This window comes from Ammodytes marinus (assembly GCF_949987685.1).
Source record: "Ammodytes marinus genome assembly, chromosome: 9".
Lineage (NCBI taxonomy): Eukaryota > Metazoa > Chordata > Actinopteri > Uranoscopiformes > Ammodytidae > Ammodytes > Ammodytes marinus.
In genome coordinates this window covers 5,704,691-5,729,083 of record NC_137213.1, presented here as the reverse complement: position 1 = coordinate 5,729,083, position 24,393 = coordinate 5,704,691, and the positions used below count along the sequence as shown (strand labels likewise).

The window sequence follows — 24,393 nt, the reverse complement described above, 5'->3', positions numbered from 1 at the left end:
AACCTATATTTCCACAGGCGCACTTAGACTCCTTCTCGATAGAGGGCGGTGTTTGAAAGCCGGGAGCATACACACACTGGCTACCTGGGTAATCGAGGAAACTGAAGAGCGAGAGTCTCGTAGCTAACAGTAGCTAACCGGCTAATCCCTTGGACAACGCAGTTGTTGTTGTGTTATTGTCCGTTTCAATACTCATGTCTGCGTGTTCCTTATATTAGAGTGATTTTTCCAGTACGCTGTCAGTGACACAAGCGAGGCAGACGGAAACGGACACGTTTATTATGCGCTGTGTGTTTTAGCCACTGTTGCTTTTCTCCCAGGATGCTAGCTAGCCAAACTAAGCTAAAGTAGTCAAATAGCACAGCAGCACTGACTGCGCGGATGCTTTGAAGAGCTACGCAGCGGCTTTTGGGGAGCTTCTTGTTGGCCTCGCATGATGTCAGGCAACCGGCCGCAGCAGAGCCCTGGCGGGGCGAGTTCAGTGCCCAGCACAAGCACGGGAGGCACGGGGAACTCAAACGGTGGCGGCGGGAGCAGCAGCAGTAGCTCCGTCACAAGCAACGGGAACGGCAGCTCCTCTGTAAACGTAGTGCCCTCCCGGAGCCTAGCAGTAGTAGCAGCCGGGGAGGGAGGCTTGTCGTCGGTGCCAACGTTGGCCGCCGTGCCCTCGTCCCGGGGCAGCTTCGCCTCACTGAGCAGACCAGTCGCGTCCTCCAGCAGAAAGAAGTCCCTCCACCAAGCGCCCCTTTACAACGGCCTCTTGAACTCATACGAGGATAAAAGCAACGATTTTGTCTGGTTAGTTTTCTCCCAGAGCTACCGTGGAAGGCTGTTGTATCTGTAGACAGTACGTAGTGTTGTCACAATACCCAAAATGTTTGTTTCGACACTGGTGCCAATCATAGACCGTAAAGAGGCACCCATATGAAATGAGATACTTTTTTTAAAACTTTTCCAGAAACACTTGTCATGTTTAATGTCATTATTAATCGACATTTTAATGCAGACATTTTAAGAGCAATGTCAAAGTAAAACAATATATTGTATATTGTTATTGTTGATTTTTCATACTAGCAGAAGCCCTAATACGTTTGAGATGCTATAACCTAGAAACTGCAAAAAAAAATATTCCCTATTTTCTTTTCCAAGACTGTTTGTTGCAGGAAGTTATGTATGAGCATGTTTTAAGATGTTTCCAAGCTCCATTTTTGACATTCACTTAACCCAGCTTTTTGTCTACTTTCCCCCCCAGTCCCATTTGCTTCGAAATGATAGAAGAGGCACACATGACAAAGTGTGGGCACAGTTTTTGGTAAGTGTTGAAGTAGTGAGTGAGTGGGTGGGTGGGTTGGTTGGTTCACTGAAAAAATGACTTGAAGGTTCATTGGAGAATAATGAGCTGTTTGAATGCCCAACATCAGTGCAAAATGTCAAGACTATAAAGTGGCAACTTGAAGCTTGCACATTTCAACTAACTGATGATGCTTACAGGTAGAGCTTCCACCTGTCCATAAGTTAACAAACCCCTAAACAAACCTTCTGAAAACAAATTAAAAAACAAAAACAAAAAAAAGAAGCAAAATGTGTCATAGTCCGTCGGATATGATTTGAACTTAACATTTGCGCTGTTTGTGTGTGTGCATATGGAGTGACTAGCAATGTCAAACAGGAACGTTACAGGAAATAACAAAAACAACAAATACCTAGGACCATGTATTATACAAATCATAGACTGTATGTAAAAGATAAAAAAGAAATTTAAAAAACTAACACGTACTGGAATGCACACAGGTCTGAACTCAGTACTACCGAGTCTGAAGCTCCCGTGTCCTCAGTAAAAAGAAGGCAGCGCAGTTAATACGTCATAGCCCCTCCAATAGTATCACTGGGCAAAGCAGCTAATACAGGCACTTTCATCAGTGGGTCATATGCTCAATCACCATTCTTTTAACTCTCTATTTGATAGATAGGACCTAGATGAAAATCTTACGCAGCATAACTTTTAACAAAAATTATGAAAGGAGAAAAGCATTAAACTTTCACTTCAAAAAGTCACGTGAGAACAACACGAGAAGTCAAACTTGTCCGAGTGTATGTTTTTTATTTTTACATTGACATTTGAGCACAACTTGAAAGTGCTCCGAGGAACTTTCAGGTTTTTGTCAATTCCTGCAACCTCCTTTGGACAAAAGCGGTAGTGTTTTTACTACGACAGTTGTAGTTGCTGGGTGAGCGTACCCATGACAAAGGCATTTAGAAAAACATTATAAAAATAGCATTCTTTGAACTTAATCTCATTTATGATCATCAGAGGAAAAATTAGACAGTTTCAGAAATATAAAAACGTTCCTCGTAGCACCTTTTTTATAATGACAACAAGTAACCCACACTATAACTCTTAACGTTGTACTGTTTCAGTTATGTATTATAATGTGCCCATCATTCAGTTGTTTCTTTGCCCTTGCTCCAGTTTCAAATGTATCCGCCAGAGTCTGGAGGACAGCAACAGATGTCCCAAGTGTAACTACATCGTGGACAACGTGGACCAGCTTTACCCAAACTTTCTCGGTAGGTATTTGAAAACAATTGAGCTTTTCTTTTATGTCTAACTATACTCTATCACTAACAGTATGTAACGCAACTGTCTCAGTAAACAAACAGATTGTGATATCATTGCTGCTTCTTTTATTTTACCTAAGTTAAATCGCCTGTCCGTCAAATACCTTACTTCATTTGTCTCGTTCCCCCTCTTCCCCACTTTCACACTTACAGGAGTGCACAGTCTTTTGTTTTGTATGAAATGTAAACATATTAAAACAAATGATTTGTCATCGCCTGTCTTCCAGTAAACGAACTGATCTTGAAGCAGAAACAACGGTCGGAGGAGAAGAGGCTAAAGTTAGATCACCCTGTAAGTACATACTGTGACTCCTGTGAAGGTCCCACGCCCTTTATCCCCCCCCCACCCCCCGACCCTCACATTGGTAGAAATTCCCCTTTACTTAGGACTGATGTGTGTCTCCGACCCCTCACTTAGAATGGCTCCCGTTGGCAGGTGTTCCAGGATGTGTTGAGTCCAGACCAGGAGAGCCTGGACCTGGCCAATGTTAACCTGATGCTGGAGCTGCTGGTCCAGAAGAAGAAGCAGCTGGAGGCTGTAAGTAAAGAGCTCCCAGGGTGATCAGACATGCGCTCCATTAGCTGTGGTGTCTTTGTCAAGCCACTGAGTTGCATATTGTAGCTGGCACCGCTCGCCTACATACTTCCGCTCAATTTTCATTTCCCTTCAGTAGTCAGTCTGGGTGTGCGGTATATTAGTTGGTTTTCTCCAACCAGATTTCTGCCAGTCCAATCAGGGAACAGAAGGAGTGGCTCAGAACCAAACGTTATGCGATTGGTTGGCAGATCCAGAGTGGCACTGGCAAGATCCAATAGTTTTAAACTTCAACAGAAACCTGTCTTCAAGTGAGTTTATGTTCGTCAATTGAGCGATTCAAGACCTTCTGTACAAATAAAATGATGTACGATGGTCTGGTATGACCAGGCTAGCATCTTGGCAAGCTTAGGGCACTTGGTAAAGCCGTGACAAAAACCCCAACACAGCCACACAACATTGCGGTATATAACATAACCCCTAGGTGTGGCGTCAAAAACCGTCATCACGTTTTTTTTACCTCCTAATTCAAGTTACAGGAGTGCATAGTCTTATGGTATTTGTATGAAATGTGAACATTTTCCAAAAAACTGTTAGCCTCTACCAGTGGTGTCAAACATACATTTCATTAGTGCGTATTGGCATCTTTGAGCAAAATACCCCCAAAATGTTCCCTATTCCCTTGGCCAGCAGCAGCCTTTACTAAGACATTTCCTGGCCGGTACAGAGATCCCTTGTGATCCATGATAATGTAGTTTACAAATGTAGGCTGAGTGATAAAGCATATTACTGAAAAACCAAGCTAAGGATTTGGAGTTGACATATGTACGTTATCTTGCCATTATTTTACTAGTCCGGCCCACTTGAGATCAGGGAGGCCCTGATATGTATGTGGCCCTCGAACCAAAATGAGTTTGACAAACCCCTGGCCTATACTTTCAGTATTTAGTAGGCTAAACCAATTATGGGCCACACGCCATTTCAACTGCACCGTCCTCGTGCAAGGGGAAACACAGTATCGCCTAGGGCTGGGTATCGTCAAGGACTTCGCGATACGATACGTATCACGATACACTGGTCACGATACGATATATCACGATATATCACGATGTATTGCGTATCTTGATATATCGCGATATATTGCGATATTCCATAAACAAGTTGCCTTGTCAAACATAACAGCACAATATAGTGATAATTGTACAGACAAATGAAGTCAAAACTATTTCATTCACAACTTCCTTTACAATTTTTTTCCTTTTTTTTTTGTTTTGGCAAATTATCAAACACTGCTGCAGCTGCCATAACATCAAAATAACAAATCCAATTCACTCTTGTACTAACTGTACAGGACACAATGAAAATGAAAACACATCAGTGTGCTTTTGTGACACAGTGAATCTTAAGTATTTTTATAAACAAAACTGATCTAACTTCAATAGTCAGTATCCTAGAGGCTCAGGCCTGACAGCAGACATGGGTTTGAATCTGACCCGTGATTGTTCTATGCATTCTATTCCCTATTAAAAAAATCGATATTTTGATATAAAAATCGATACTGATATCGGGAAACTAAGTATCGCGATATATCGATATTTCGATTTTTTGACACAGCCCTAGTATCGCCTCAATCTGCGTGCATCCTTTACCCCCCATGTTTTCTTTGTAAAAATACTAAAACATTTTCTGCATAGTTGCATAATGTTTTCTTGTAGGGTTTGTTTCCATTGAAGGGACGGCAATATGTTTAAAAAAAAATATATGATGCTGTCGGAGTGACTGAGTGTGCAGTGAGGAGAAAGAGACAGACAGACAGAGTGAGGGAGAGCGCGAGCGCTTAATGTTGTAGTTTTGCTTTTTAACAAGAGTGATCACCCTGTCTACTTGTCTCGATCAGCATCTATTAATTAACAAATAGAAATAAATATACTCTTCCAATAGCCTGGACCATCCCCCCCCCTTTTTACCTCAGTGTGGGTCTGAGATGAAGAATGCACTTATAAAAAGAAGTAGGAGCCACAGCCTATCCTGTTGACTAGCGGTCTATCACATCAGCTACTTTTTACTTTCAATCTGCTTATGGCCAAATTATTGACACTGTGTTGCTCAGGCTGCTTTTCCCACTATTTTTGTTTTAATATAGACTAGTCCATGTTATAATGAGCCACACACTATAATAAGCCGTCACCCCCTAGTCCACTGATGTAAAAGGGGAAGCGTGTAGATAAGTAATTAATCCTACATGTTGCGAATGACAAAGATGATGACATTTGAAGGGGTCTGTTAATACTAGGGCGCTGAATCTTTTGGAATCCCACGATACGATTCTGATTCCCGGGTCCACGATTCGATTCAAAATATATATATATATATTTTTGAAATTATTCCTGATTTCTACTTTAAATTTAAAAGAGGATTGCAGGATCTACTCCAGTCCACTGTGTGCTAAGAGGCGTCGTGGCAAATTATGGCATGAAATCCTTATAGGCTATTTTAATGTGAAGCTTGTAATGCAAGTGATTTTAAAGCAAGTCAACATATTTCTTTAAAAAAAAAAAAAACATAATTTTATTATTATTTTATTATTATTATTATTTAATCAATTTTTTTTTTTAAATCGATTTCAGCTAACTAGGAATAGATTTAAAATAGCCGGAGATATGTATCGCGATTTTAACATTAATATATATTTTTTTCACCAACCACTAGTCAATGGGTTCCATAACTCCCATTCAAAAACCAGCCTAGTTTCATATCTTGCAGCATATCTCGTCTTTTAATATTGAAGCAAATGGACCGGGTCAGATTTATGGCCTAGTCTGCTGCTACATTTTTGGTACTATTTCTCCTATGTAACCCTCCGCTCCTTTGGCCCTGTCATGCCATTCCTTCTCATACAGTATATTTGTTTTATGAATATGTTTAGTTTTATTCTGATTCAGACGGGACAAAAACACGTGAACTATAAGTTTAGGGGTCATCTGGTTCATCCCTGCTGGTTGGAATTGTTCATATTGCTTATTGGCCGCGGTATCTGCTTTTTTATGTCTTTCACAGAACAGATCGCATTCTTGATGCATTTTTGGTCTCGCGTGTTCTTCTTTGAGCCAAGCTGTTTAGCCTCTGGACACGTTTATCTTTTATCTGTTTGGACTTTTATATTGTGGTCATTTTATATTATTATATGATGACTTCAATAGTCGTGAATTACAAATGTGTAGTTAACATGTTTGAGATTGCATTTAGTGCATCTCAATACTCACACAAGAATCTGTAGTTGTTTTTCCAGATGTTTGCAGTGGTATTCACTATTTTTTTCAGGAGAGCCGCACTGACAGGGCAAAGTCAACAGGAGAGCCATTTTTACCGCAAAGTATCAAAAGCTATACATCCAGTCATACAAGCATGCCTGCATATTAATATGTAGGCTAATTCCTGAACCAGTGTTTCCCACAGAATTTTGTGAAACTGAGGGAACCCAGTCCTTAGTGGGGTCAGAAAATTTGGTACCTTTTTAACCCAGAATGCATTAACCTGGTGCACTTTTGGAGGAAAATTTAAGAGTTGTGTGACTGTGTACTATTATCTGGAATAATTTGAAGACACTGGGTCACATAACATCAAAGCTATTGAAGAATAAATTATTATCCTACTTTTTAGTCAAATATTTGTAAAAAAGAATTATGAATGACATATTCAATCAACATGGGTGTGTTCATATAATACCCCCCTGGAATACATTTTTTTTTTACCTTTCAAAAGGTAAATGCATCAATCAGGTGCACTATGAGAGGAAAATTAAGAGGCTAATTCAACTGTGTCATATGTGAGCTGTTTAGCAGCCTATTATTTTTCTGGAATAATTCAGAGACATTGGGAACCCTGCCTGATCAAAGTGAACATAGGCTACAATATGCAGTTTAGCCAACACACTTAATTTTCCTCGTTTGTGGAGCTTTGTATCTGTCCACCTGGTGCCCAACTGGTTATGAATAGACAACTATCAATTTTCAGCACATGTTCAATCACTTTCAGTCCTTATAACACCAGTTAAATAACCAGCATGAAATGTTGAAATCGCATCCAAGTTAGTGTTGTTGCGGTACCGTGCGTATGGTTGCCAGGTTGTTAGTCTCCTCCAATTTCAATGTCCAATTTAGCGATATAAAACAAGATTTATTTTTTGAAAATGATTTAATATACTCCATGTTCGTGAGCATGCTTGTGATAGACGGTATGCATAACATATTTTTATTGACCGTGAGTTCTTTTTTCCCCCCACCGTAGCCCAATCTATCCAAGAGCACATTCTCCCTTGTAATGCATGAATACCGCAAATCTGGCAACCCCGCAGTCAGTCAGCGTACGGCTGAGCAAGTTTAAATATATTTTCTAGTCTGTATTTCCACCTTGTAATGCCGTTGTTGACTTATTATTTTATTCATTATTTGTATGAGAGCAGCCACGTTAGTTTAACAGGTTTGATGTTATAGATCTGCTTGTTTTTAATGGTATTATGAAATATCTGTATTAACTGCATGATCATATCACAGTATTTTTTTACTGCCATGCGAGCCGCACATAGAAGCTTGGCGAGCCGCGCAATGAGTAACACTGGTCTATGACATTAACTTGCACGTGTATTGTAGCTGATAGGAAATACTGGATTTTTTAAAGTTTACACACGTGTATTTGTCATCTTTGCTGGTGTAAACAACCCCTTTAACAGCTGACATTTTATTGGTCTAGTCTTAGTCACTGTTACACAACTTGTCAATCAATGTGTCGGATAAAGGGACCCTGTCCTGTTGTTTCATTAGGGATGTGCCTTTTAAGCAAACCTTAATGGAAATATTTGCTGTACACAGCAGTCATTTACCTTCCATGGTGTTTGTATTAGTTTACAGTTAACAGCAGAAGTAGCAATGCACAGGGTGGCAGTGGCGAAGTGGATAAGGAGATCGCCTCTGGAGTACAGGGTCGGAGGTTTGATCCCACGCCTACCCGCTACATGTCGAAGTGTCTCTGGGCAAGACCCTGAACCCCAAATTGCTCCCGATGGTTCAGCGAGCGCCTTGCATGGCAGCTACTGCCATCGGTGTATGAGTGGGTGAATGTAGTAAGAAATGTAAAGCGCTTTGGGGCTGAGAAAATCTTTTAAAAAGCGTTATATAAGTCATGTCCATTTACCGGCATTTACCATTTACCTAGTTGGTTAAACGTCTAAACGTCTGCTGCGTCACTAGTTGGAGCCACGAATACTAGTCGATTAGTAAACTAATGCCCGGCACGTGGAAAAACAGCACAACATTGATTTAAATATATGAGGATCATAGGTTGTTTGGGATATGCATGTGTGTGTTTATAGGTGAATACGAGCGGGGAGAGAGATAAAAAGCAAAACTAAAAATGAATTATTTTATTTATTTTCTTTTTTGTTATAATGGCTTCATTGCTATATGCGCGGCGGGGGGAATAATTTAAAACACACAGCGGGGACTTTGCGGTCCGGCGAGAAGCAAAACGGGCACAGCACTAAAAGTTTAACAAGAATAAAAAAACACACTTAATATAACTATCTCTGCACAGACAAAACATCATACTTGGACCGCTTCTCAGAGCAATTTATGTGTGCCCCAGCATGTGTGCCCGATGACGTCCGTTATGTGCACAATCTATAATAATAAGTTACGGCTCTCCGAAAAAAGAAATGGATCCCCTCACATAACAACAGCATTTCCATTTACGGATTGGTGATTGTTGAGAGGAATGTTACGGCTGAAGGGCTCTTCAAACAGTTTGAACGTAATAGTTTGCATTGTGCTTTGGATTCTCAGTGTTGTGTCGCTTACATACTAGTCGACTAGTCCAAATTAAAATGTCTGTTTTAAACGTTTGGGAAAATGTAGTCGCTACGCGCATCCCTAGAAGAAAGCATCAGCATGGCAGAGATTGGGCATTTTGTGTACTGTTGTTCACAAAATCGCTCGGCCCAGTGTGAGTGTGTACAGCCTTGTTCCTCACACTCCCATCAATGAACATACACATTTAGTATTGGCGTTAGATTTTGACGTATCTTTCCCATAAATTCAGCATTCAGTGTCATGTCTCTGGAGCTCTCAGACACACAGCTGCTGATTTGGCTTCTACAGTTCAATGCTCACACATTTTCATCCTGACGTTTTCATGGGACTTTTGTTTTACTATGTAACAGATGCGCCCTGAAATGTTTTTGAAGTACACCACTTAAAATACAACCCTTTTTGTTTTTGCCGAAGCGTAAATGTAATTTATTATTATTAACCCCCCTCGGACACGCTATCAAAAACCAAATGTGTGTACGTCGTCAATGTCAATCTAAGAATGTGAGCGTGAGACATTTATTATGTTTTTCCCCCCACTGGCACCTTAAAATGTTTTTTTATATTATATGATATATATTTTATCTCTTGAGAGGATAATCAAAGGTGTTTTGCAGCTGTGCGTTTGGTTGTGTGAGAATATGTATTTTTTTATTTGTCTTATTTTCTCCACTAGGAATCTCAAGCAGCTCAGAGACAGATCCTCATGGAGTTCCTTAAAGAAGCCAGGAGAAACAAGAGAGAGGTACTGTACTGTACTCACTATTCTAAAGTACAGAAAATCAAACCCAATGCAGTTTTGAGGGACATTTACAAAAACAATGGCTGCGTTCCAATACCCATACTATCTACTATTTAGTATGGTAGAAAAAAAAGATTCAGGATGTGTTGACTCTTGTGGCCAGATTTAGGCTGGTTATAAATACCCGGATGTCTACTGCATCTGTCAGAGATTTTCAGTGTTTCTGACCAACAATCCAGTGCGCACCGGAAGTGACGTCACATCGACGGAGCCTCTATATAAAAAAAACGGGGATGCGACGGATATAGAAGCAATAGGCAAGATCAAGGCGCAATGTTATGAATAATAATAATAATAATAAATAAGTAAAAAGTATTTGGAACGCTGGGAATATGTCATGAAAAAAAAAAAAAAAATGTCCGAATGCATATTTACCTGTCTACCCGGTCCTCGTCAACAGCAACTGGAGCAACTGCAGAAAGAGCTCAACTTCCTGGAAGACGACATTAAGCGCGTCGAGGTAAAGTATCAAGATAATGTTCCACCATGTTGTCCCCAAGCCCTCAATCAAGGCATGTTCTAAAATGGATATGTAGAGTAGCAGTAAACACAATAACCTGACTGTATTTTATTTTGTGAAAATGAGCAACAACAACAGCCTGAGATGAGAGAGAAAACATGTTGTTTATGTGTCATCTTCCAGGAAATGAGCGGGCTGTACTCTCCCATGATGGAGGCTGAGTGCACGGTGCCTAATGTGGAGGCTCCCTCACCAGCTCCCAGGTAACACATCACTGCCCCCTCAGTGCCCTGCTGTAAATACTGATAGATATTAATTGACTTTTATCCATAGCCATCAGAGTGCAACCATTCACATTCAGCTTCTCTGTTTGCTAAAGTAGCAACCCATTCCCGGCACAGATGTCCTTTACTGATTTTTATTTATTTTTTGCTTTATAATGAGTACTATTCCTATTTGGCTAATACCTAGTAACGCTTAAAGGTGCACTATGTAGTTTAAAGGAAGGAGGATTTGTTTGCATTTGCAGTGCCTGCAGTTAGTTTACAAAACATATTTTTTCTACATGTAATTTTTAGTATTGAAGAGTTCTATCATCATAAATCAAAGTGTACTTTTACAAAGTACTTTATTATTTAAGTTTTGTACAGTTTTAACTTGACAAGTGTGGGAATGTAGAGCAATAAGTATCTATCTATCTATCTATCTATCCATCCATCTATCCATCTATCCATCTATCCATCTATCCATCTATCCATCTATCCATCCATCCATCCATCCCTCCATCCATCCATCCATCCCATAGCAAAGCAAACTCTGTAGATATAGTCTTGATGTTAAAATGCTCCTCCATTACTGTATTACATAATATGCCTTATGTGTTGGTATATTCTGTCTGCTGTTATTTCATAGCTGCAGTAGTATTATGGACACTCCAGACTACAACCATCCTCCAGGATTTGTTGGAGCAACACAGGTGAGATCAACACTGATCGGCTGATCGCTTTTTACGGCCATTTCTATTTCACATTTCTTCACTGTCTTGTTCGGAGATGGTATCTATTTAACTGTTGTTGTTGTTGTTATGTAGATCCAGCTCATTGATTTTACCTTCAAATTAAAGTGGTTTGATTAGTGGTCTAATCTAATGGCCTTGTCAAGTTAAGCAGTATATATTAGTTTAATTCTATCACACTCACTAAGTAAAACGTTAGTGGTCTTAACCTTAAATATTGTGTTTTTTTTTCCCAGGGCAAAAGACAGACGTGGTATAACAGCACGCTGGCGTCCAGGAGGAAGAGGCTGACGGCTCATTTTGAGGATCTGGAGCAGTGCTACTTCTCCAACAAGATGTCACGCATCTCAGGTACTAAAGCCACGGTGTCATGGTGGCTTCATGCTCTCAGCTGTTATTGGTGACAACAGCAACTTCTCCAGAATCATGTGTATTTATTTATTTTATTTTATTTATTTATCGGTTTATTTCAGGGACATAGCACACTAATCAACAGTCCAACTGTCAGTGAGCCAGAGTTAGGCCTAAGATATTCAAAAGGCAACCTAAAATGACAGAAATAAAATGCATCCATAAATAAATATTAAAAAAACAACATAGGGGACCGAAGATACTGTAACACATAGTAAGAACGAATTGACAGGCAATGGCAAACAGACAATAAAATAAGCAGACAATAAAACACAGCGTGCATAAAACATTATAGGAAAGTGCACAAAACAGTAGATTAGACAAACACACCTACAATAAAAACACATATACAGCAGCATGCAGCACAAACATATACAGCAGCATAACGCACAAACATGCAGCACCAACTCATTCATTTAGACACTAGCATGCACAACACAAGACAGGAGCACATAAGAGACAAGCAAACAGGACACGACAGTCACTAAGAAGTCGGCAGGAGAAGCAGTTGCAGTCCTAATGTACACATAACTGTTCATTAATGAGCCATATGTTCAGCTGTCCTGAATGTATGAATCAGTCAGTGCGTTTCCATGGGACAACTAGATTGGATTAAGACATATACCGAACTTCCCACTCAAACAGACCGCGTCACTTGTCTGAGTATACATGGCCTTTCAAATGTTCGATAAAAGTCTGGAGCATAGCTGACTCCGCTATGCTAGGTGGCGCTGTAGCAACAAGTGGTTATAGAGCCACGTCCGGTTCCCTTCCGGCAACAACACTACTATTTATTATGTCGTCTCCTTCCACTTCCTTGTGAAATCCTCCGCAGGGATTCTCGAGCAAGCGCAGAACAATAACTCCGATATGAGATATGCGATCCCTGTATACATGCAGGTAGAATGCCGACTATGAACGAGTTATCAAGGTGTTCTTATCCGACATCGCTTGTCCGTTTATGTGCCGATTTCTGTGCGAAGTAGATCGGATAAAGGTGTTTACATGCATTATAAGTCCTGTTGAAGTCTTATTCATTTATTTAGCCGATTATGAGTCTGCATGTAAACGCACTGAGTGTTGTTCTGGCTTTACTTCTTTAGAGTGGGTTTGTCTCTGATGAAAGGGTGGCCATTTATTTTGCATTGAAGGAATTGAAACCACCATTCTGTTTCCAGAGAATATCAACACAGTGGCACTCAGTCCCAAAAGAAAGGCTCTTTGTTTCTGGTTATTGTTTAATGTGATGAGAATTACTGTTAAAAAGTGACGTATAGCTAAATTCAACTTACCGTAAAAAAACACGGTATGTAGTTTGTGTCATCATTAATTCCTTAACCCAGTATTTTTAACTGTGTGTGTGTGTGTGTGTGTGTGTGTGTGTGTGTGTGTGTGTGTGTGTGTGTGTGTGTGTGTGTGTGTGTGTGTGTGTGTGTGTGTGTGTGTGTGTGTGTGTGTGTGTGTGTGTGTGTGTGTGTGTGTGTGTGTGTGTGTGTGTGTGTGTGTGTGTGTGTGTGTGTGTGTGTGTGTGTGTGTGTGTGTGTGTGTGTGTGGCGTCCAGATGAAGGCAGAAACCTGAACCAGCTGGATGACTTCATGGAGTGTCTGTCTAAGTTCACGCGCTACAACTCGGTGCGGCCGCTCGCCACGCTCTCCTACGCCAGTGACCTCTATAACGGCTCCAGTATTGTCTCCAGGTACACACCTTCGTTTTTCCTCTTATACACTTTTAAGGCAGTGATCTTTTAAGGCTCGGTGTGCTATTATTTGATATTTATTATATGAATTGGCTTTATGCTTTTGGTCACCATTGTAACGAGTAGCTGCACAGAAAAACCACTCACTGTTCCCACCCTGTGTTTATTCAGTATTGAGTTTGACCGTGACTGTGACTACTTTGCCATCGCCGGTGTGACCAAGAAGATCAAGGTGTTTGAGTACGGCACAGTCATCCAGGACGCAGTGGACATCCATTATCCTGTCAACGAAATGACCTGCAATTCAAAAATCAGGTAAATTATTTCATGCACCTACGGATATTTTTTCAGACCCACATAGCAGTGCAAACCAAACATATCTTTTTTGTCTAAATCAGTCCAGAAACCAAGACCTATGTTGCTAAAGAAATATTGTTTTTTTTTTTTATTATTATTCTTTCGGACAATTCCACACAATACACTATTTTCTCTTTCATATATTCATACATCTTACTTTGTGTTGTCCGAAGGGTGACGGAAGAAGCCAAAGGCTTATCAGGTCCCACCCCCATTTTCATCAGATTTGGATTTAGATACACAGATAAAATTTTAAAAATAAAACAAACAATAAAAAATAAAAAATAAAACAAACAGACGTGACGCGGTCAATGGCATTCAGAGACCAATTTAGCAGTTCTCAGCTCAGTTCAGTTTGTCTGTGACAATGCAAAGTGTGAAGTGGCAATTTCTTATCTGGTAGTCTAAACACATCCGCAAAAGTATTCAAAAACATACAAGTCTGTCTGCTGACCTCTATTATTCGTTACAATATTTTTATGATAGTGACATTCACATTGTGCTCAGCTTATTAGTCTGTAATTTTCAATAATTTTTGAAACATAATTTGTTTTGAAATTGTGCAAACTGCAACTCCCTTTGACATCTTTATCAAGTTCATTCCAAAATAAAGCACTTATAAAGATCATAGAATAAGAAATATTATAGAAGATGTTAAAACTGTGACTTGAAGGTAAAAGTGCTCTCTCCGACCCTGTTTTTGTTTGTAGCTGTATCAGCTGGAGCAGTTATCACAAGAACCTTCTGGCCAGCAGTGACTATGAAGGCACCGTCATCCTCTGGGATGGATTCACTGGACAGAGGTCTAAAGTCTACCAGGTATGACACTCGGCTCGTAGAGATTGAGATTTCCCTTCTTTGTTGCTTTCAATCCCGGTAAATAACACTGTATTTTTAACGTCTTTCATGACACACCATCCTAAGCTTTCCTCTGCTTGCTTTCACAGGAACATGAAAAAAGGTGTTGGAGCGTTGACTTCAATCTGATGGACCCCAAGCTGTTAGCCTCCGGTTCTGATGATGCTAAAGGTAAGGAGGGATAGTTCACCGGACAGGCTTTCACACATACGTCACCTTCCATTTTCTTTTGTGATTATTGTTTGAATTCTTCCCCAAGCAATCATTCACTCCAGAAAGCAACAAATGGTGTCCATGCTCCCACCCTGCCCAAGTAAATACCAATCAAGTCAATAGGAAGAGATATTTATAAATTAATACAACTTTTAAAAAAAAGGATCAACAATATATATATAAATATCTGACAGTGATGGGAATTGAGATGATAGGTGCATGTTCTCAGTATAACACATTTTGTTTACATGATTGAATATGAGGAAATATAGATATACTGTATATGTACATAATTAAACAGCACTACACCATTTGACCTCTTTCTCTTACTCCCCTCACTTTCCGGTATTGTTTCCAAGAACATGCAAAAACTATTTATATTTATCACTGATTCAATTTCTATATTGGGAATATAATCTACAACACAGCTCCAGACATTTTGGAAGTATAGTTGTTGTTCCTTTCACATTTTGGGGCGACTGTGGCTCAGTTGGTAGAGCGGGTCGGCCGATGATCAAAGGGTTGGAGGTTCGATCCCCGCCCTGCCACCTGTGTCATAGTTGTTGTGTCCTTGGGCAAGACACTTCACCCACCTTGCCTCGTGTGAATGTCGATAGTTAGCCTGCTATCGGTGTATGAATGTGTGTGTGAATGGTAACGTGGGAAAGGAAAACAGGTCTCCCTTGCAGAAGAGTCTTCGGTCTCAATGGGATTTACCTGTAGAAATAAAGATCAAAAAAATTAAATAAAAAAAAAACACAATTATTTCAGGCATACAATAAGATTAAAGTTCTGTCAGCCACTGTTTTGGTTGCGGGAGACGGCCTCGGATTTCTAGTGACAAAATGTACACTTTTGCTGCTGTCTTGGCCAATAAGTTTCTATACATGACCATCACACTTTTTTTTCCAGAAATCATCTTCTGCATTTTTAACACCTTCTATAACAACCTACATCTGCAACAACCTGACACGTCTTGCTTTTGTGTCTCAGTGAAGTTATGGTCGACCAACCTGGACAACTCTGTGGCCAGCATCGAGGCCAAGGCCAACGTCTGCTGTGTTAAATTCAGTCCCACCTCCAGGTATCATCTGGCCTTTGGCTGTGCAGGTGAGAGCAGGACAGTTTGAGGACAACACGAATGTGCTCTCAGGCAAAGAAAGTTGTTATTCTGTCATTGTGATGTATTGTTGTTATTATTTTTTTTTTGGCACACATACACCTCATTCACCACTGCGGTTTCCCCCTTGCAGACTACTACATTTCCGCGGTCACTCTGACCGGTGGTCCAGACAAAAGTTGTGACAATGTAATTTATTACTGTCCCAAAGGATGCGATATGAATTGGGTGTTTTCTTCTTGCACACAGAAAACAATCCTTCATGTGACCTAACAATGGAAGAACAGAGCAGCACAGGGACAATTGTGTTAACCAGCAATGAATCGCTTCGGCTTATTTACCCCATTCACTGTGTCTCTAAGGCCAAAAGTCCACTAAGAAATAAAACCCTCCTCCATCTTGGAAGTTGTTTGTTTACTGTCTGGAGTAAGGCTAGGACACTGGAATCAAAGCCAGCCTGCATAGTAGTACCAGTCACCTAACCAGAACTGAACAAATAATGTAAAAAATCCAAACTCTTCAAAGATTGGTAGTCTTTATGTCCATAATTAATTCCAATATCGATCGATCGTTTCTTTTCGTGAGCTTTGATTTCTGTATTCCACATGATGCTCTGGGAGAGTCTTCTGACCAATCAAACCAAGGGGTTTGTCGCATCAATGTGAGGCGGGGCAATGTAGCTTTAGCTTGATTATAGCGCCATCTTTTTGTCTAAATAATTCTACGCATTTTATACTGGTACATTTGCTTATATAGGACGCACCCCACATTTTAGATGGAAAAGGGGCATTAAAATTGCGTCTTTAACTCCAGATTTTACTGTAGCTTGGAAGGAACACACAATATAGAAAATATTCATCTATCTGTTCACATAGATGCCTGGACAGTGACACCTAGCTCAATACTTCATCACTCCTCATCTTTATTTTGGTTTTCCCCGCAGACCACTGTGTCCATTACTATGATCTACGTAACACTAAGCAGCCCATCATGGTGTTCAAAGGCCACAGGAAGGCCGTATCCTACGCTAAGTTTGTCAACGGAGAGGAAATAGTTTCTGCGTAAGTACTGGGGAAAGATGCCCCCATGTCATCTACTGTAAACTCTTTGCTTTTGATATTGTCCCTATAAGAACAGCCTTATGTATATGTGTTAAAAAAAATGTGGCTAAAAGAAAAAAAGCTTGGGCTTTACAGGCTTGACAGTTGATAATGTTTCTAGCACATGATCACGTCACCAAATAGCCCACGCAGCTCTTGACTCACTCTGTCTGTATTCAACAGTTCAACAGACAGTCAGCTGAAGTTGTGGAATGTCAACAAACCTCACTGCCTGCGCTCCTTCAAGGGTCACATCAATGAGAAGAACTTTGTTGGTCTGGCCTCCAATGGAGACTATGTTGCCTGTGGTAAGCATTGATTTAAGAAGAAAAAAACAGTTGGATTACTTATTGCCCAAGCAGTTAAAAAACTGGCCCCAGTTCTCTGTAACAATACCAGTGTTGGGAATAACGTTACCTAACGCCGTTATTTTTTTCAGTAACGGGGTAATCTAACTAATTACTGTTTCTGTCGTTACAACGCCGTTATCGTTACTGAACGTTAAATGCGGTGCGTTACTGTGAATTGATTGAATAAACTGTGTAATCCGAACGCACACCTGGCTCCATACTACACAAACTGCTAGTAAGGAGACCGGTGGGTTAACAACAAGAAAAGTGATTGTTATTTCTTATAGGGCCGGTTTCACAGACATGGATTAAGCCTAGTTCTGGACTAAATTGTACTTTCAATGGACAATCTCCATTCAAAATTTAGTCCAAGACTAGGCTTAATCCATGTCTGTGAAACCGGCCCATAGTGTTTTAAGATGTGTTTTAATTCAGTGTGGATGACATTATAACTGTCAGTTAGCGCCGTCACGTCAGTCAGCCGGAGCGCCGGTTTAGTGAAGTTTATTTTTCTTTCTCTCTCTGTTGTGTGAGCGTGCAAGTTGCCGCAATAACCACCTATCAATCCACAGTTGAAACTAGCTTTCCCTGAGTGTGTTGCCCTTGTGAGTAAGTGCTCGGAGTTTCCCGATCTCTATTATAAGTTATAATTTATGCACGTTATTAAACGGCCGCGGGTCGCAACAGCTGTTTAACGTCAAAGAATGTTTACTTTTGTTGAGCACAAAATAGCCTACTTGAATTGCAGGATACACCTCTTATCTTGCTGTCTGTTTATGTGCAATAATTATCGAAGGTTTTGTAGCCTACAAGTAGGCTACTGGTCTGTTCCACTCATTTCAACTGACTTATGAAAACTGCTCAGAAAAATCCCAGAACATTTTTTTTTTACAGTAGGCCTAACGCAAATAGCTATAACTAATTAATGATGTAAATGAAACGTGTGTGTGTGTGTGTGTTTTTTTTTACAGGCAGTGAAAACAACTCCCTGTACCTCTACTACAAAGGCCTTTCCAAGACACTGTTAACGTTCAAGTTTGACACAGTGAAGAGCGTCCTGGACAAGGACAAGAAGGAAGACGACACCAATGAGTTTGTCAGCGCTGTGTGCTGGAGGGCCATGCCCGATGGAGTGAGTCCAACTCCTCATTATACTGTCCTCCTCCTTCACTTTCACTAGTGGTCTAGAATGGCACTCTGCTCTTACTAAACACATCACAATTAGGGGTGGTGAAAAATCTAATGATGTAAAAGTAGGGTTGCAAAATTCCGGGAATTTTCAAAGTTGGAAACTTTCCAAGGGAATTAACGGGAATTAACGGGAATTTTGGGAATTAATGGGAATTAACGGGAATAAACCAAAAATTTAACAAATTTAAGGTTTGACCTTAACAGTGATTTTAAATATAGTCGGGGGAAATGTATATTTAGCATATTCTTGACTAAATAAACCAGCTTTCATGCTTTCACACTTGAGAATATGTGCTTTTCCTCAATCACATGCACACAGCACACTGCTTACTGCAGGGGTATTGAGGCCACGCCCCCTACATGCACTGTGCATTCCTCCATCACATGCACAGATGATTTCTAGAACCCTGGAGCATTGAGGCTACATTAAGCCCAGAGCACAAGACTTTTGAAGATACACATTTGAACATTTGAACTACATTTAAGTTTGAATATGATAGTCCATTAAATTTCCCCCAATTTCAAGTCAATTCCCAAAAATCGAATATTCCCAAAATTCCTGAGCGAAAGTTCCCATGGAAAGTTTCCGGAAAGTTTCCGGTAATTTACCGGAAACTTTCCACCCCTTTGCAACCCTATGTAAAAGTCACGATTCCCATCTCCCTCGATATTAAATCGATTCATAATTTAACCAAAATTGATTAAAAAATAAAATTCAATCTTTAAAAAAAATAGTTTTTAGAAATATGTATGTTGACTTGACTTAAAATGGCATGCATTACAAGCTTCACACTAAAATAGACTTAAATTAAGATAAATAAAACGTGGACTTTAATTTGATTTCATGCCATAACATGCCTCTTAGCACACAGTGGACTGGAGTAGATATTGAAATCCTCTTTTGAACTGAATCCCGAAATCGATTTTGAATCGAATCGTGACCCCCAAGCAATCCAAATCGAATCGAATTGTGGGATTCCAAAACATTCACAGCCCTAATCACAATGATAGATTTACATAATCTCTTAAAGGATGTCAGCCCGCATGACATTGTAATACAAAAAAGTCACTCCACAAAATGATCACAACTCTTTTCACAGCACACACGCGAGTCCCGATTTGACGTGACATTTTGTTTAACTAGTTGTTAGATTGTACTACTTCTGACGTATTATCCTTGAATAACTTTTTGTTGTTTTTCAGGAGTCAAATGTACTGATTGCTGCAAACAGTCAAGGAACAATCAAGGTTTGTGTGAAACTTGTGCTTTAGAATCTAAAATGGTAGCTGACTGACTAATTTACAGTATCACAGTGAAAAAAAAAAATAAATCAACAGTATATTTGTGACTACAGTGAGCTAGCAGGTAACATAGTGTGTCTGTTTTCTTCCTCTCCACACAGGTACTTGAGTTGGTCTGAAGGCCGAGCGTACCTTCAGCGCATGATAGAACCACCAACGGGCCTCTTTGTTTGGTAGAGGATCAGTCCGATTGCAGGGAGAGCCCGGGAGCTGCCTGCTGAACTAGGATATACCCGACTACAGCGGGGAAAGCTGAAATAAACCGGAACCGGTTTTATTTTGAATGAGCTACACTCTTTTGGGTTAGCAGCAAAAAATACTTTGGACCAGTACATCCGTATAGCAGGAGAAGATGTGCTGTCATTCTACAGCAGGGACAACCGACAGGACCTAGCTTTGGGCACAAAATGGAACTCATGGAGATTTAAGAAAAAGCTTTTTTTTTTTTTTTTTTTCGTTTTTCCGCGAAGTGATATCGGCTACAATAGAACCCCTCTTTCTGATTTTAGGTCAAATCAAAACTCGTACCTTTTTTTAATTTTTATTTTAAACGAAGCCGTTGCTCTCTAGAGGGGGGTTACATCCAGCCAAATGCTACTGTTGTGATGCAGTTTCCCTTTTAAAAAAGGCCAAAGCACAAGACAAAGTGACATGCAAAAAATTATGTCTTCACATGAAGCTTTTAAATCTCCCTTCCCCCCTCATTGTTTGTTTGTCAGCCATGTTTTTCCCCCCACCTTTATGTGTACATCTTTTGTGTGTTTCAGATTGGGAGAAAGCAGTTTTAATAAAAATATGACTTGAATTTCATTCTGTCGAGCGCATCGTCACTTCCTTTTCTGGCTTAAGAGTGTAGAATGTGAGGTAGTGTACGGACGTCAAGGAAGACCAATGGATTAAGGAAATGTTGAGAAACTTCTCTGACAATTATGTTCAGTGTCGGGACAAAATGAGATGAGATGTGCTTTGTCTGTGATCACGCGATTCTCATGGAACTTAAGGCGACTATTTTTCCACGCGTTTTTGTTGCTTGTTAAAAGAAAATGAGAACCTGGCAGTAGCAGATTTAGTTCCTTTTTAAAGAAGCAATGCAATTACTCTTCATATAGTGTAGGTTAACATATCCAAGCTGCATTGTAACTGCTGCCAGTTTCTGTGATCGGTGTTGACGACATTGACATCTAGGGGATTTGGCAAACACCATCAAGACCTGCCTATTTTATGATAACTGAGTGAGAGGGGTGTTTTGTACTTGTATAACTGAATAAATTATTTCTAAACAAAATGTGTCATTTTGATCCTTTTTTATGATTTTTATCTTTTACATTAATATCCCCCCTGAGAAATGAGGGGTAAGAAACTCGGCTAAAAAACTAATTTAAGACTTGCATACCGCATATTCCATTTTCATGAATTGTATTATTCAATCACATTCACATTCGTACCAATTAAGAGCTTTTCATAAATGTCCATGTCTTCATACTTTAAGCTATCCAGTCAGCTTTGCAGCATCCAGCATTTGCATACATTTTCTAGTAATGACAATCCCTTTAATATGGCAAAATGATCATGTTTAAATGTTTACTTCAACCTAATAGAATAACATGCTGGCTTATGAAAAGAAAACAAATTATTAGATTTTAAATAGAAAATCATAAGATTTAGAGTATTGTTTTACATAATGATGAATAAAATAAATAGTATCTCATTGGTTTAGTGTTTGTAAGTGAATCATTTGATATTTCTTAGTTTCTTTATTTTCACCTTTATTTATTTTCTGGCGGGAATGTGTTTCCATAGAGAGGAAAACAAAAAGCGGAACGACCGTTTTCAGATTTGGGGGCCGGATGTTTTAACAGACGGACCACGGACAAGTAGCTGGTTAGCGGCCGTTGGAAACAAAAACCCCGGACTCAAGTTCTTATGTTACCAGTCCAAGCTTGGCAGTAGTAGAGCTAGCCCAAGATAAGACCTCCTCTCAGTGTAGACTGCTGACGAACCATATATCCAAAAGGTTGATACTTTTGCGTTGAAGATGGGAGTGCCGAAATTTTACCGATGGATATCGGAGCGCTATCCTTGTCTCAGTGAAGTTGTCAAGGAGCACCAGGTAAGAACATCGTTAGCTGCAAAAATCCACTGTTGCCAATGGCCGCGGCGTTAGCTCAGCTAGCTGCGAGCTAACTGAATCGGGCCGTGGAACCAGTGTCCGAAAAACAGGACGGTTCTCCTGTTGCCAAACACTTCTGACTCTATTATTTGACTACAATAAAATAACACAAATGCTAATGTTATGACCCAAATTTTAAATTAATAAAACATTAAAGTAAGACAGAACAGGCTTTCTATTTTTGGAATTCTACCTCTTCACAGTTTGGCTTTGAACAGCTCAAAGTAAATATAACGCTAAACGAGTAACCAGTTAGTTCAAGTGTTTTGTTGGACAAAAACATTCTGAACAACAATAAACTGCGCCACACAGTCAAGCTAGCTAACGAACTTTACCCAAACAAGCGATGTATGGAGGCTGCAGCTAGCTACTGTGTTACTAGTGAAGTTGTTTAACATGCAACAGCCAATGTACTCAGTCAGTACACCAAGGGAGACAGCGTTTATATATTAGTTGTCCTTCCCTTTATTAGGTTATTGTGGCCACTTCTTTGGCACAGGAGTTAACTTCAGTGACCTAGTTCCCGGTGTTGAGATAGTATGTAGACCGTGTTACAATACTCAGGCAGCAGTTTCATCAGCTGGACGGACGTTTCTTTGTGTCACTCTCATTGCGTCAGACTGTCTTTGATAAGTGTGTTATGAAAAGTGCAATGTCTGCTATGCTAGAAGTAACATCTCCATATATCTTGGTTTATGTAAAACAGGATGTTATTCCCCCTTGTTTGCAACTTAAGGTTGATCCACAGTAACTGTTTAGCAACACAATAAGAATGTAGCCCATTAAACTTCGATGAGAATCCGTGTTATGGTTGAGAGTTTTTATGTTATTGTGGATTAGCCGAACAGAATGCTTTTAGTGACTGACAAAAATTGACTCGTTGACTTGTGGCCCCCACACAGTTTTAAAGTGAGTAAAACAGGATTGTTTTTGTTAATGAATTTCAATTTTCATTTAAGTTCGAAATGATTAAACCGCATATAAAAAAAATAAGTTCAATTAAAAAAAAATATGAACTGTATCTTTTGTCAGTTAAGGCCATTATAATTCAAATGGTTTATCAATTAATGTATACAAACAATTCCTCAACAACATAGCATGAAAGGTGGGATCATTGTGTGTCAAAACACATGACTTGCATTAGTCCAAGATCCCGAATGCATCATTAACAGCACCCGGAAGTTGTTTTTAATTGAATTTTAACATTATCTATGCACATATGACTATTATATTTGCGTGCTAGCCTATTGGCTTGTGTACACAGTTGCAACACTCTGTTCCAGATAGTCTAGGAAAATCAACAGATGTGTTGCTTTGTAGGAATATTGCCATTTTAGTTAAATGTTTTGTTGTAGTCATTTCATTTCTTTGTTTTGATTGTTTGTTTCTCTTCTCTCCATCCTCAGATCCCAGAGTTTGACAACCTGTACCTGGACATGAACGGGATCATCCACCAGTGTTCTCACCCGAACGACGAGGACGTTCACTTCCGCATCTCCGAGGAGAAGATCTTTGCAGACATCTTCCACTACCTGGAGGTTCTCTTCAGGATCATCAAGCCGCGCCAGGTCTTCTTCATGGCTGTGGACGGAGTGGCGCCCAGGGCCAAGATGAACCAGCAGAGAGGACGCAGATTCAGGTAGAAGGGCATTGCATTACATTACATTACATGTCATTTAGCAGACGCTTTTATCCAAAGCGAATTACAACCGGAACATATATTCACACACCGATAGCAGCAGATACCACGCAGGGTGCTGGCTAACTATCAGGAGACATTTAGGGTTCAGTGCCTTGCTCAGGGACACATTGACATGTGGTAGGTAGGCGGGGGATCGATAATTTTGTTGGAATAACAGTTGTAAACCTGGGCCGTGCATGAGTCGCCTAATAAGGCAGAGAAGAGCCCCTGATACACTTCAACTAAAATGCAATATTTGCTTTTAAACCAGCGTGAGACTCTGACTTTGACCTGCTCTCTCTCTCTCTCTCTGTGTGTGTGTGTGTGTGCAGGTCAGCCAAAGAAGCAGAGGACAAGATAAAGAAAGCTCTGGAGAAAGGAGAGGTGCTTCCCACAGAGGCTCGCTTCGACTCCAACTGCATCACTCCTGGTAGGAATGCTCTTCAGTGTTTCACAACCTGTCTATCCTGCAGCTCCAGCAGAACTCATAAAGATACAGTCATATGAAAAAGTTTGGGAACCCCTCTCAGCCGGCATTATAATTGACTCTGCTTTCACAAAAAAAAAGATAAAAGTGGTATGTCTTTAATTTACCAGGAACAGCTAAGTACTGGGATGTTTTCCAAACAAAGATTTTTTGAAAAGCAGTAT

At 40.0% G+C, this 24,393-nt stretch overlaps 2 protein-coding genes across 5 annotated transcripts in view; both read left to right on the top strand.

Annotated features, from left to right (window-relative positions):
* cop1 (COP1 E3 ubiquitin ligase) lies at positions 1-21,165 on the top strand. Of its 2 annotated transcripts, none has more exons than XM_080033659.1 (20): positions 1-798; positions 1,253-1,312; positions 2,471-2,568; positions 2,847-2,911; positions 3,056-3,157; positions 9,692-9,760; positions 10,218-10,277; positions 10,461-10,540; positions 11,190-11,253; positions 11,529-11,643; positions 13,265-13,400; positions 13,572-13,715; positions 14,468-14,576; positions 14,705-14,786; positions 15,822-15,938; positions 16,892-17,009; positions 17,232-17,356; positions 18,370-18,530; positions 19,793-19,837; positions 19,993-21,165. In XM_080033659.1, exons 1-20 carry the CDS (start codon positions 434-436, stop codon positions 20,008-20,010), a joined length of 2,133 nt encoding a protein of 710 aa, XP_079889785.1. In that variant the 5' UTR covers positions 1-433; the 3' UTR covers positions 20,011-21,165. The 2 variants fall into 2 exon arrangements, with proteins under 2 accessions (XP_079889785.1, XP_079889784.1); XM_080033658.1 differs by having other exon boundaries at positions 3,038-3,157.
* A 650-nt stretch (positions 21,166-21,815) lies between these two features.
* Positions 21,816-24,393, top strand: part of xrn1 (5'-3' exoribonuclease 1) — a 33,714-nt gene continuing 31,136 nt past the window's right edge. For all 3 annotated transcript variants that reach the window (XM_080033696.1, XM_080033697.1, XM_080033695.1), the window contains exons 1-3: positions 21,816-22,001; positions 23,468-23,700; positions 24,075-24,172. In XM_080033696.1, coding sequence (XP_079889822.1) covers positions 21,927-22,001; positions 23,468-23,700; positions 24,075-24,172 — 406 coding nt within the window. In that variant the 5' untranslated portion in view covers positions 21,816-21,926. The remainder of the gene's footprint in view (positions 22,002-23,467; positions 23,701-24,074; positions 24,173-24,393) is intronic.

What these genes read in the sequence shown, in the direction of transcription:
- cop1 (XM_080033658.1), top strand. Translation starts at nt 434, where the DNA reads ATGATGTCAGGCAACCGGCCGCAGCAGAGCCCTGGCGGGGCGAGTTCA. An exon ending in GATTTGTTGGAGCAACACAG is followed by an intron (nt 11,254 to 11,528) that starts GTGAGATCAACA and finishes TTTTTTTCCCAG; the next exon opens with GGCAAAAGACAGACGTGGTA. An exon ending in TGGAGACTATGTTGCCTGTG is followed by an intron (nt 17,357 to 18,369) that starts GTAAGCATTGAT and finishes TTTTTTTTACAG; the next exon opens with GCAGTGAAAACAACTCCCTG.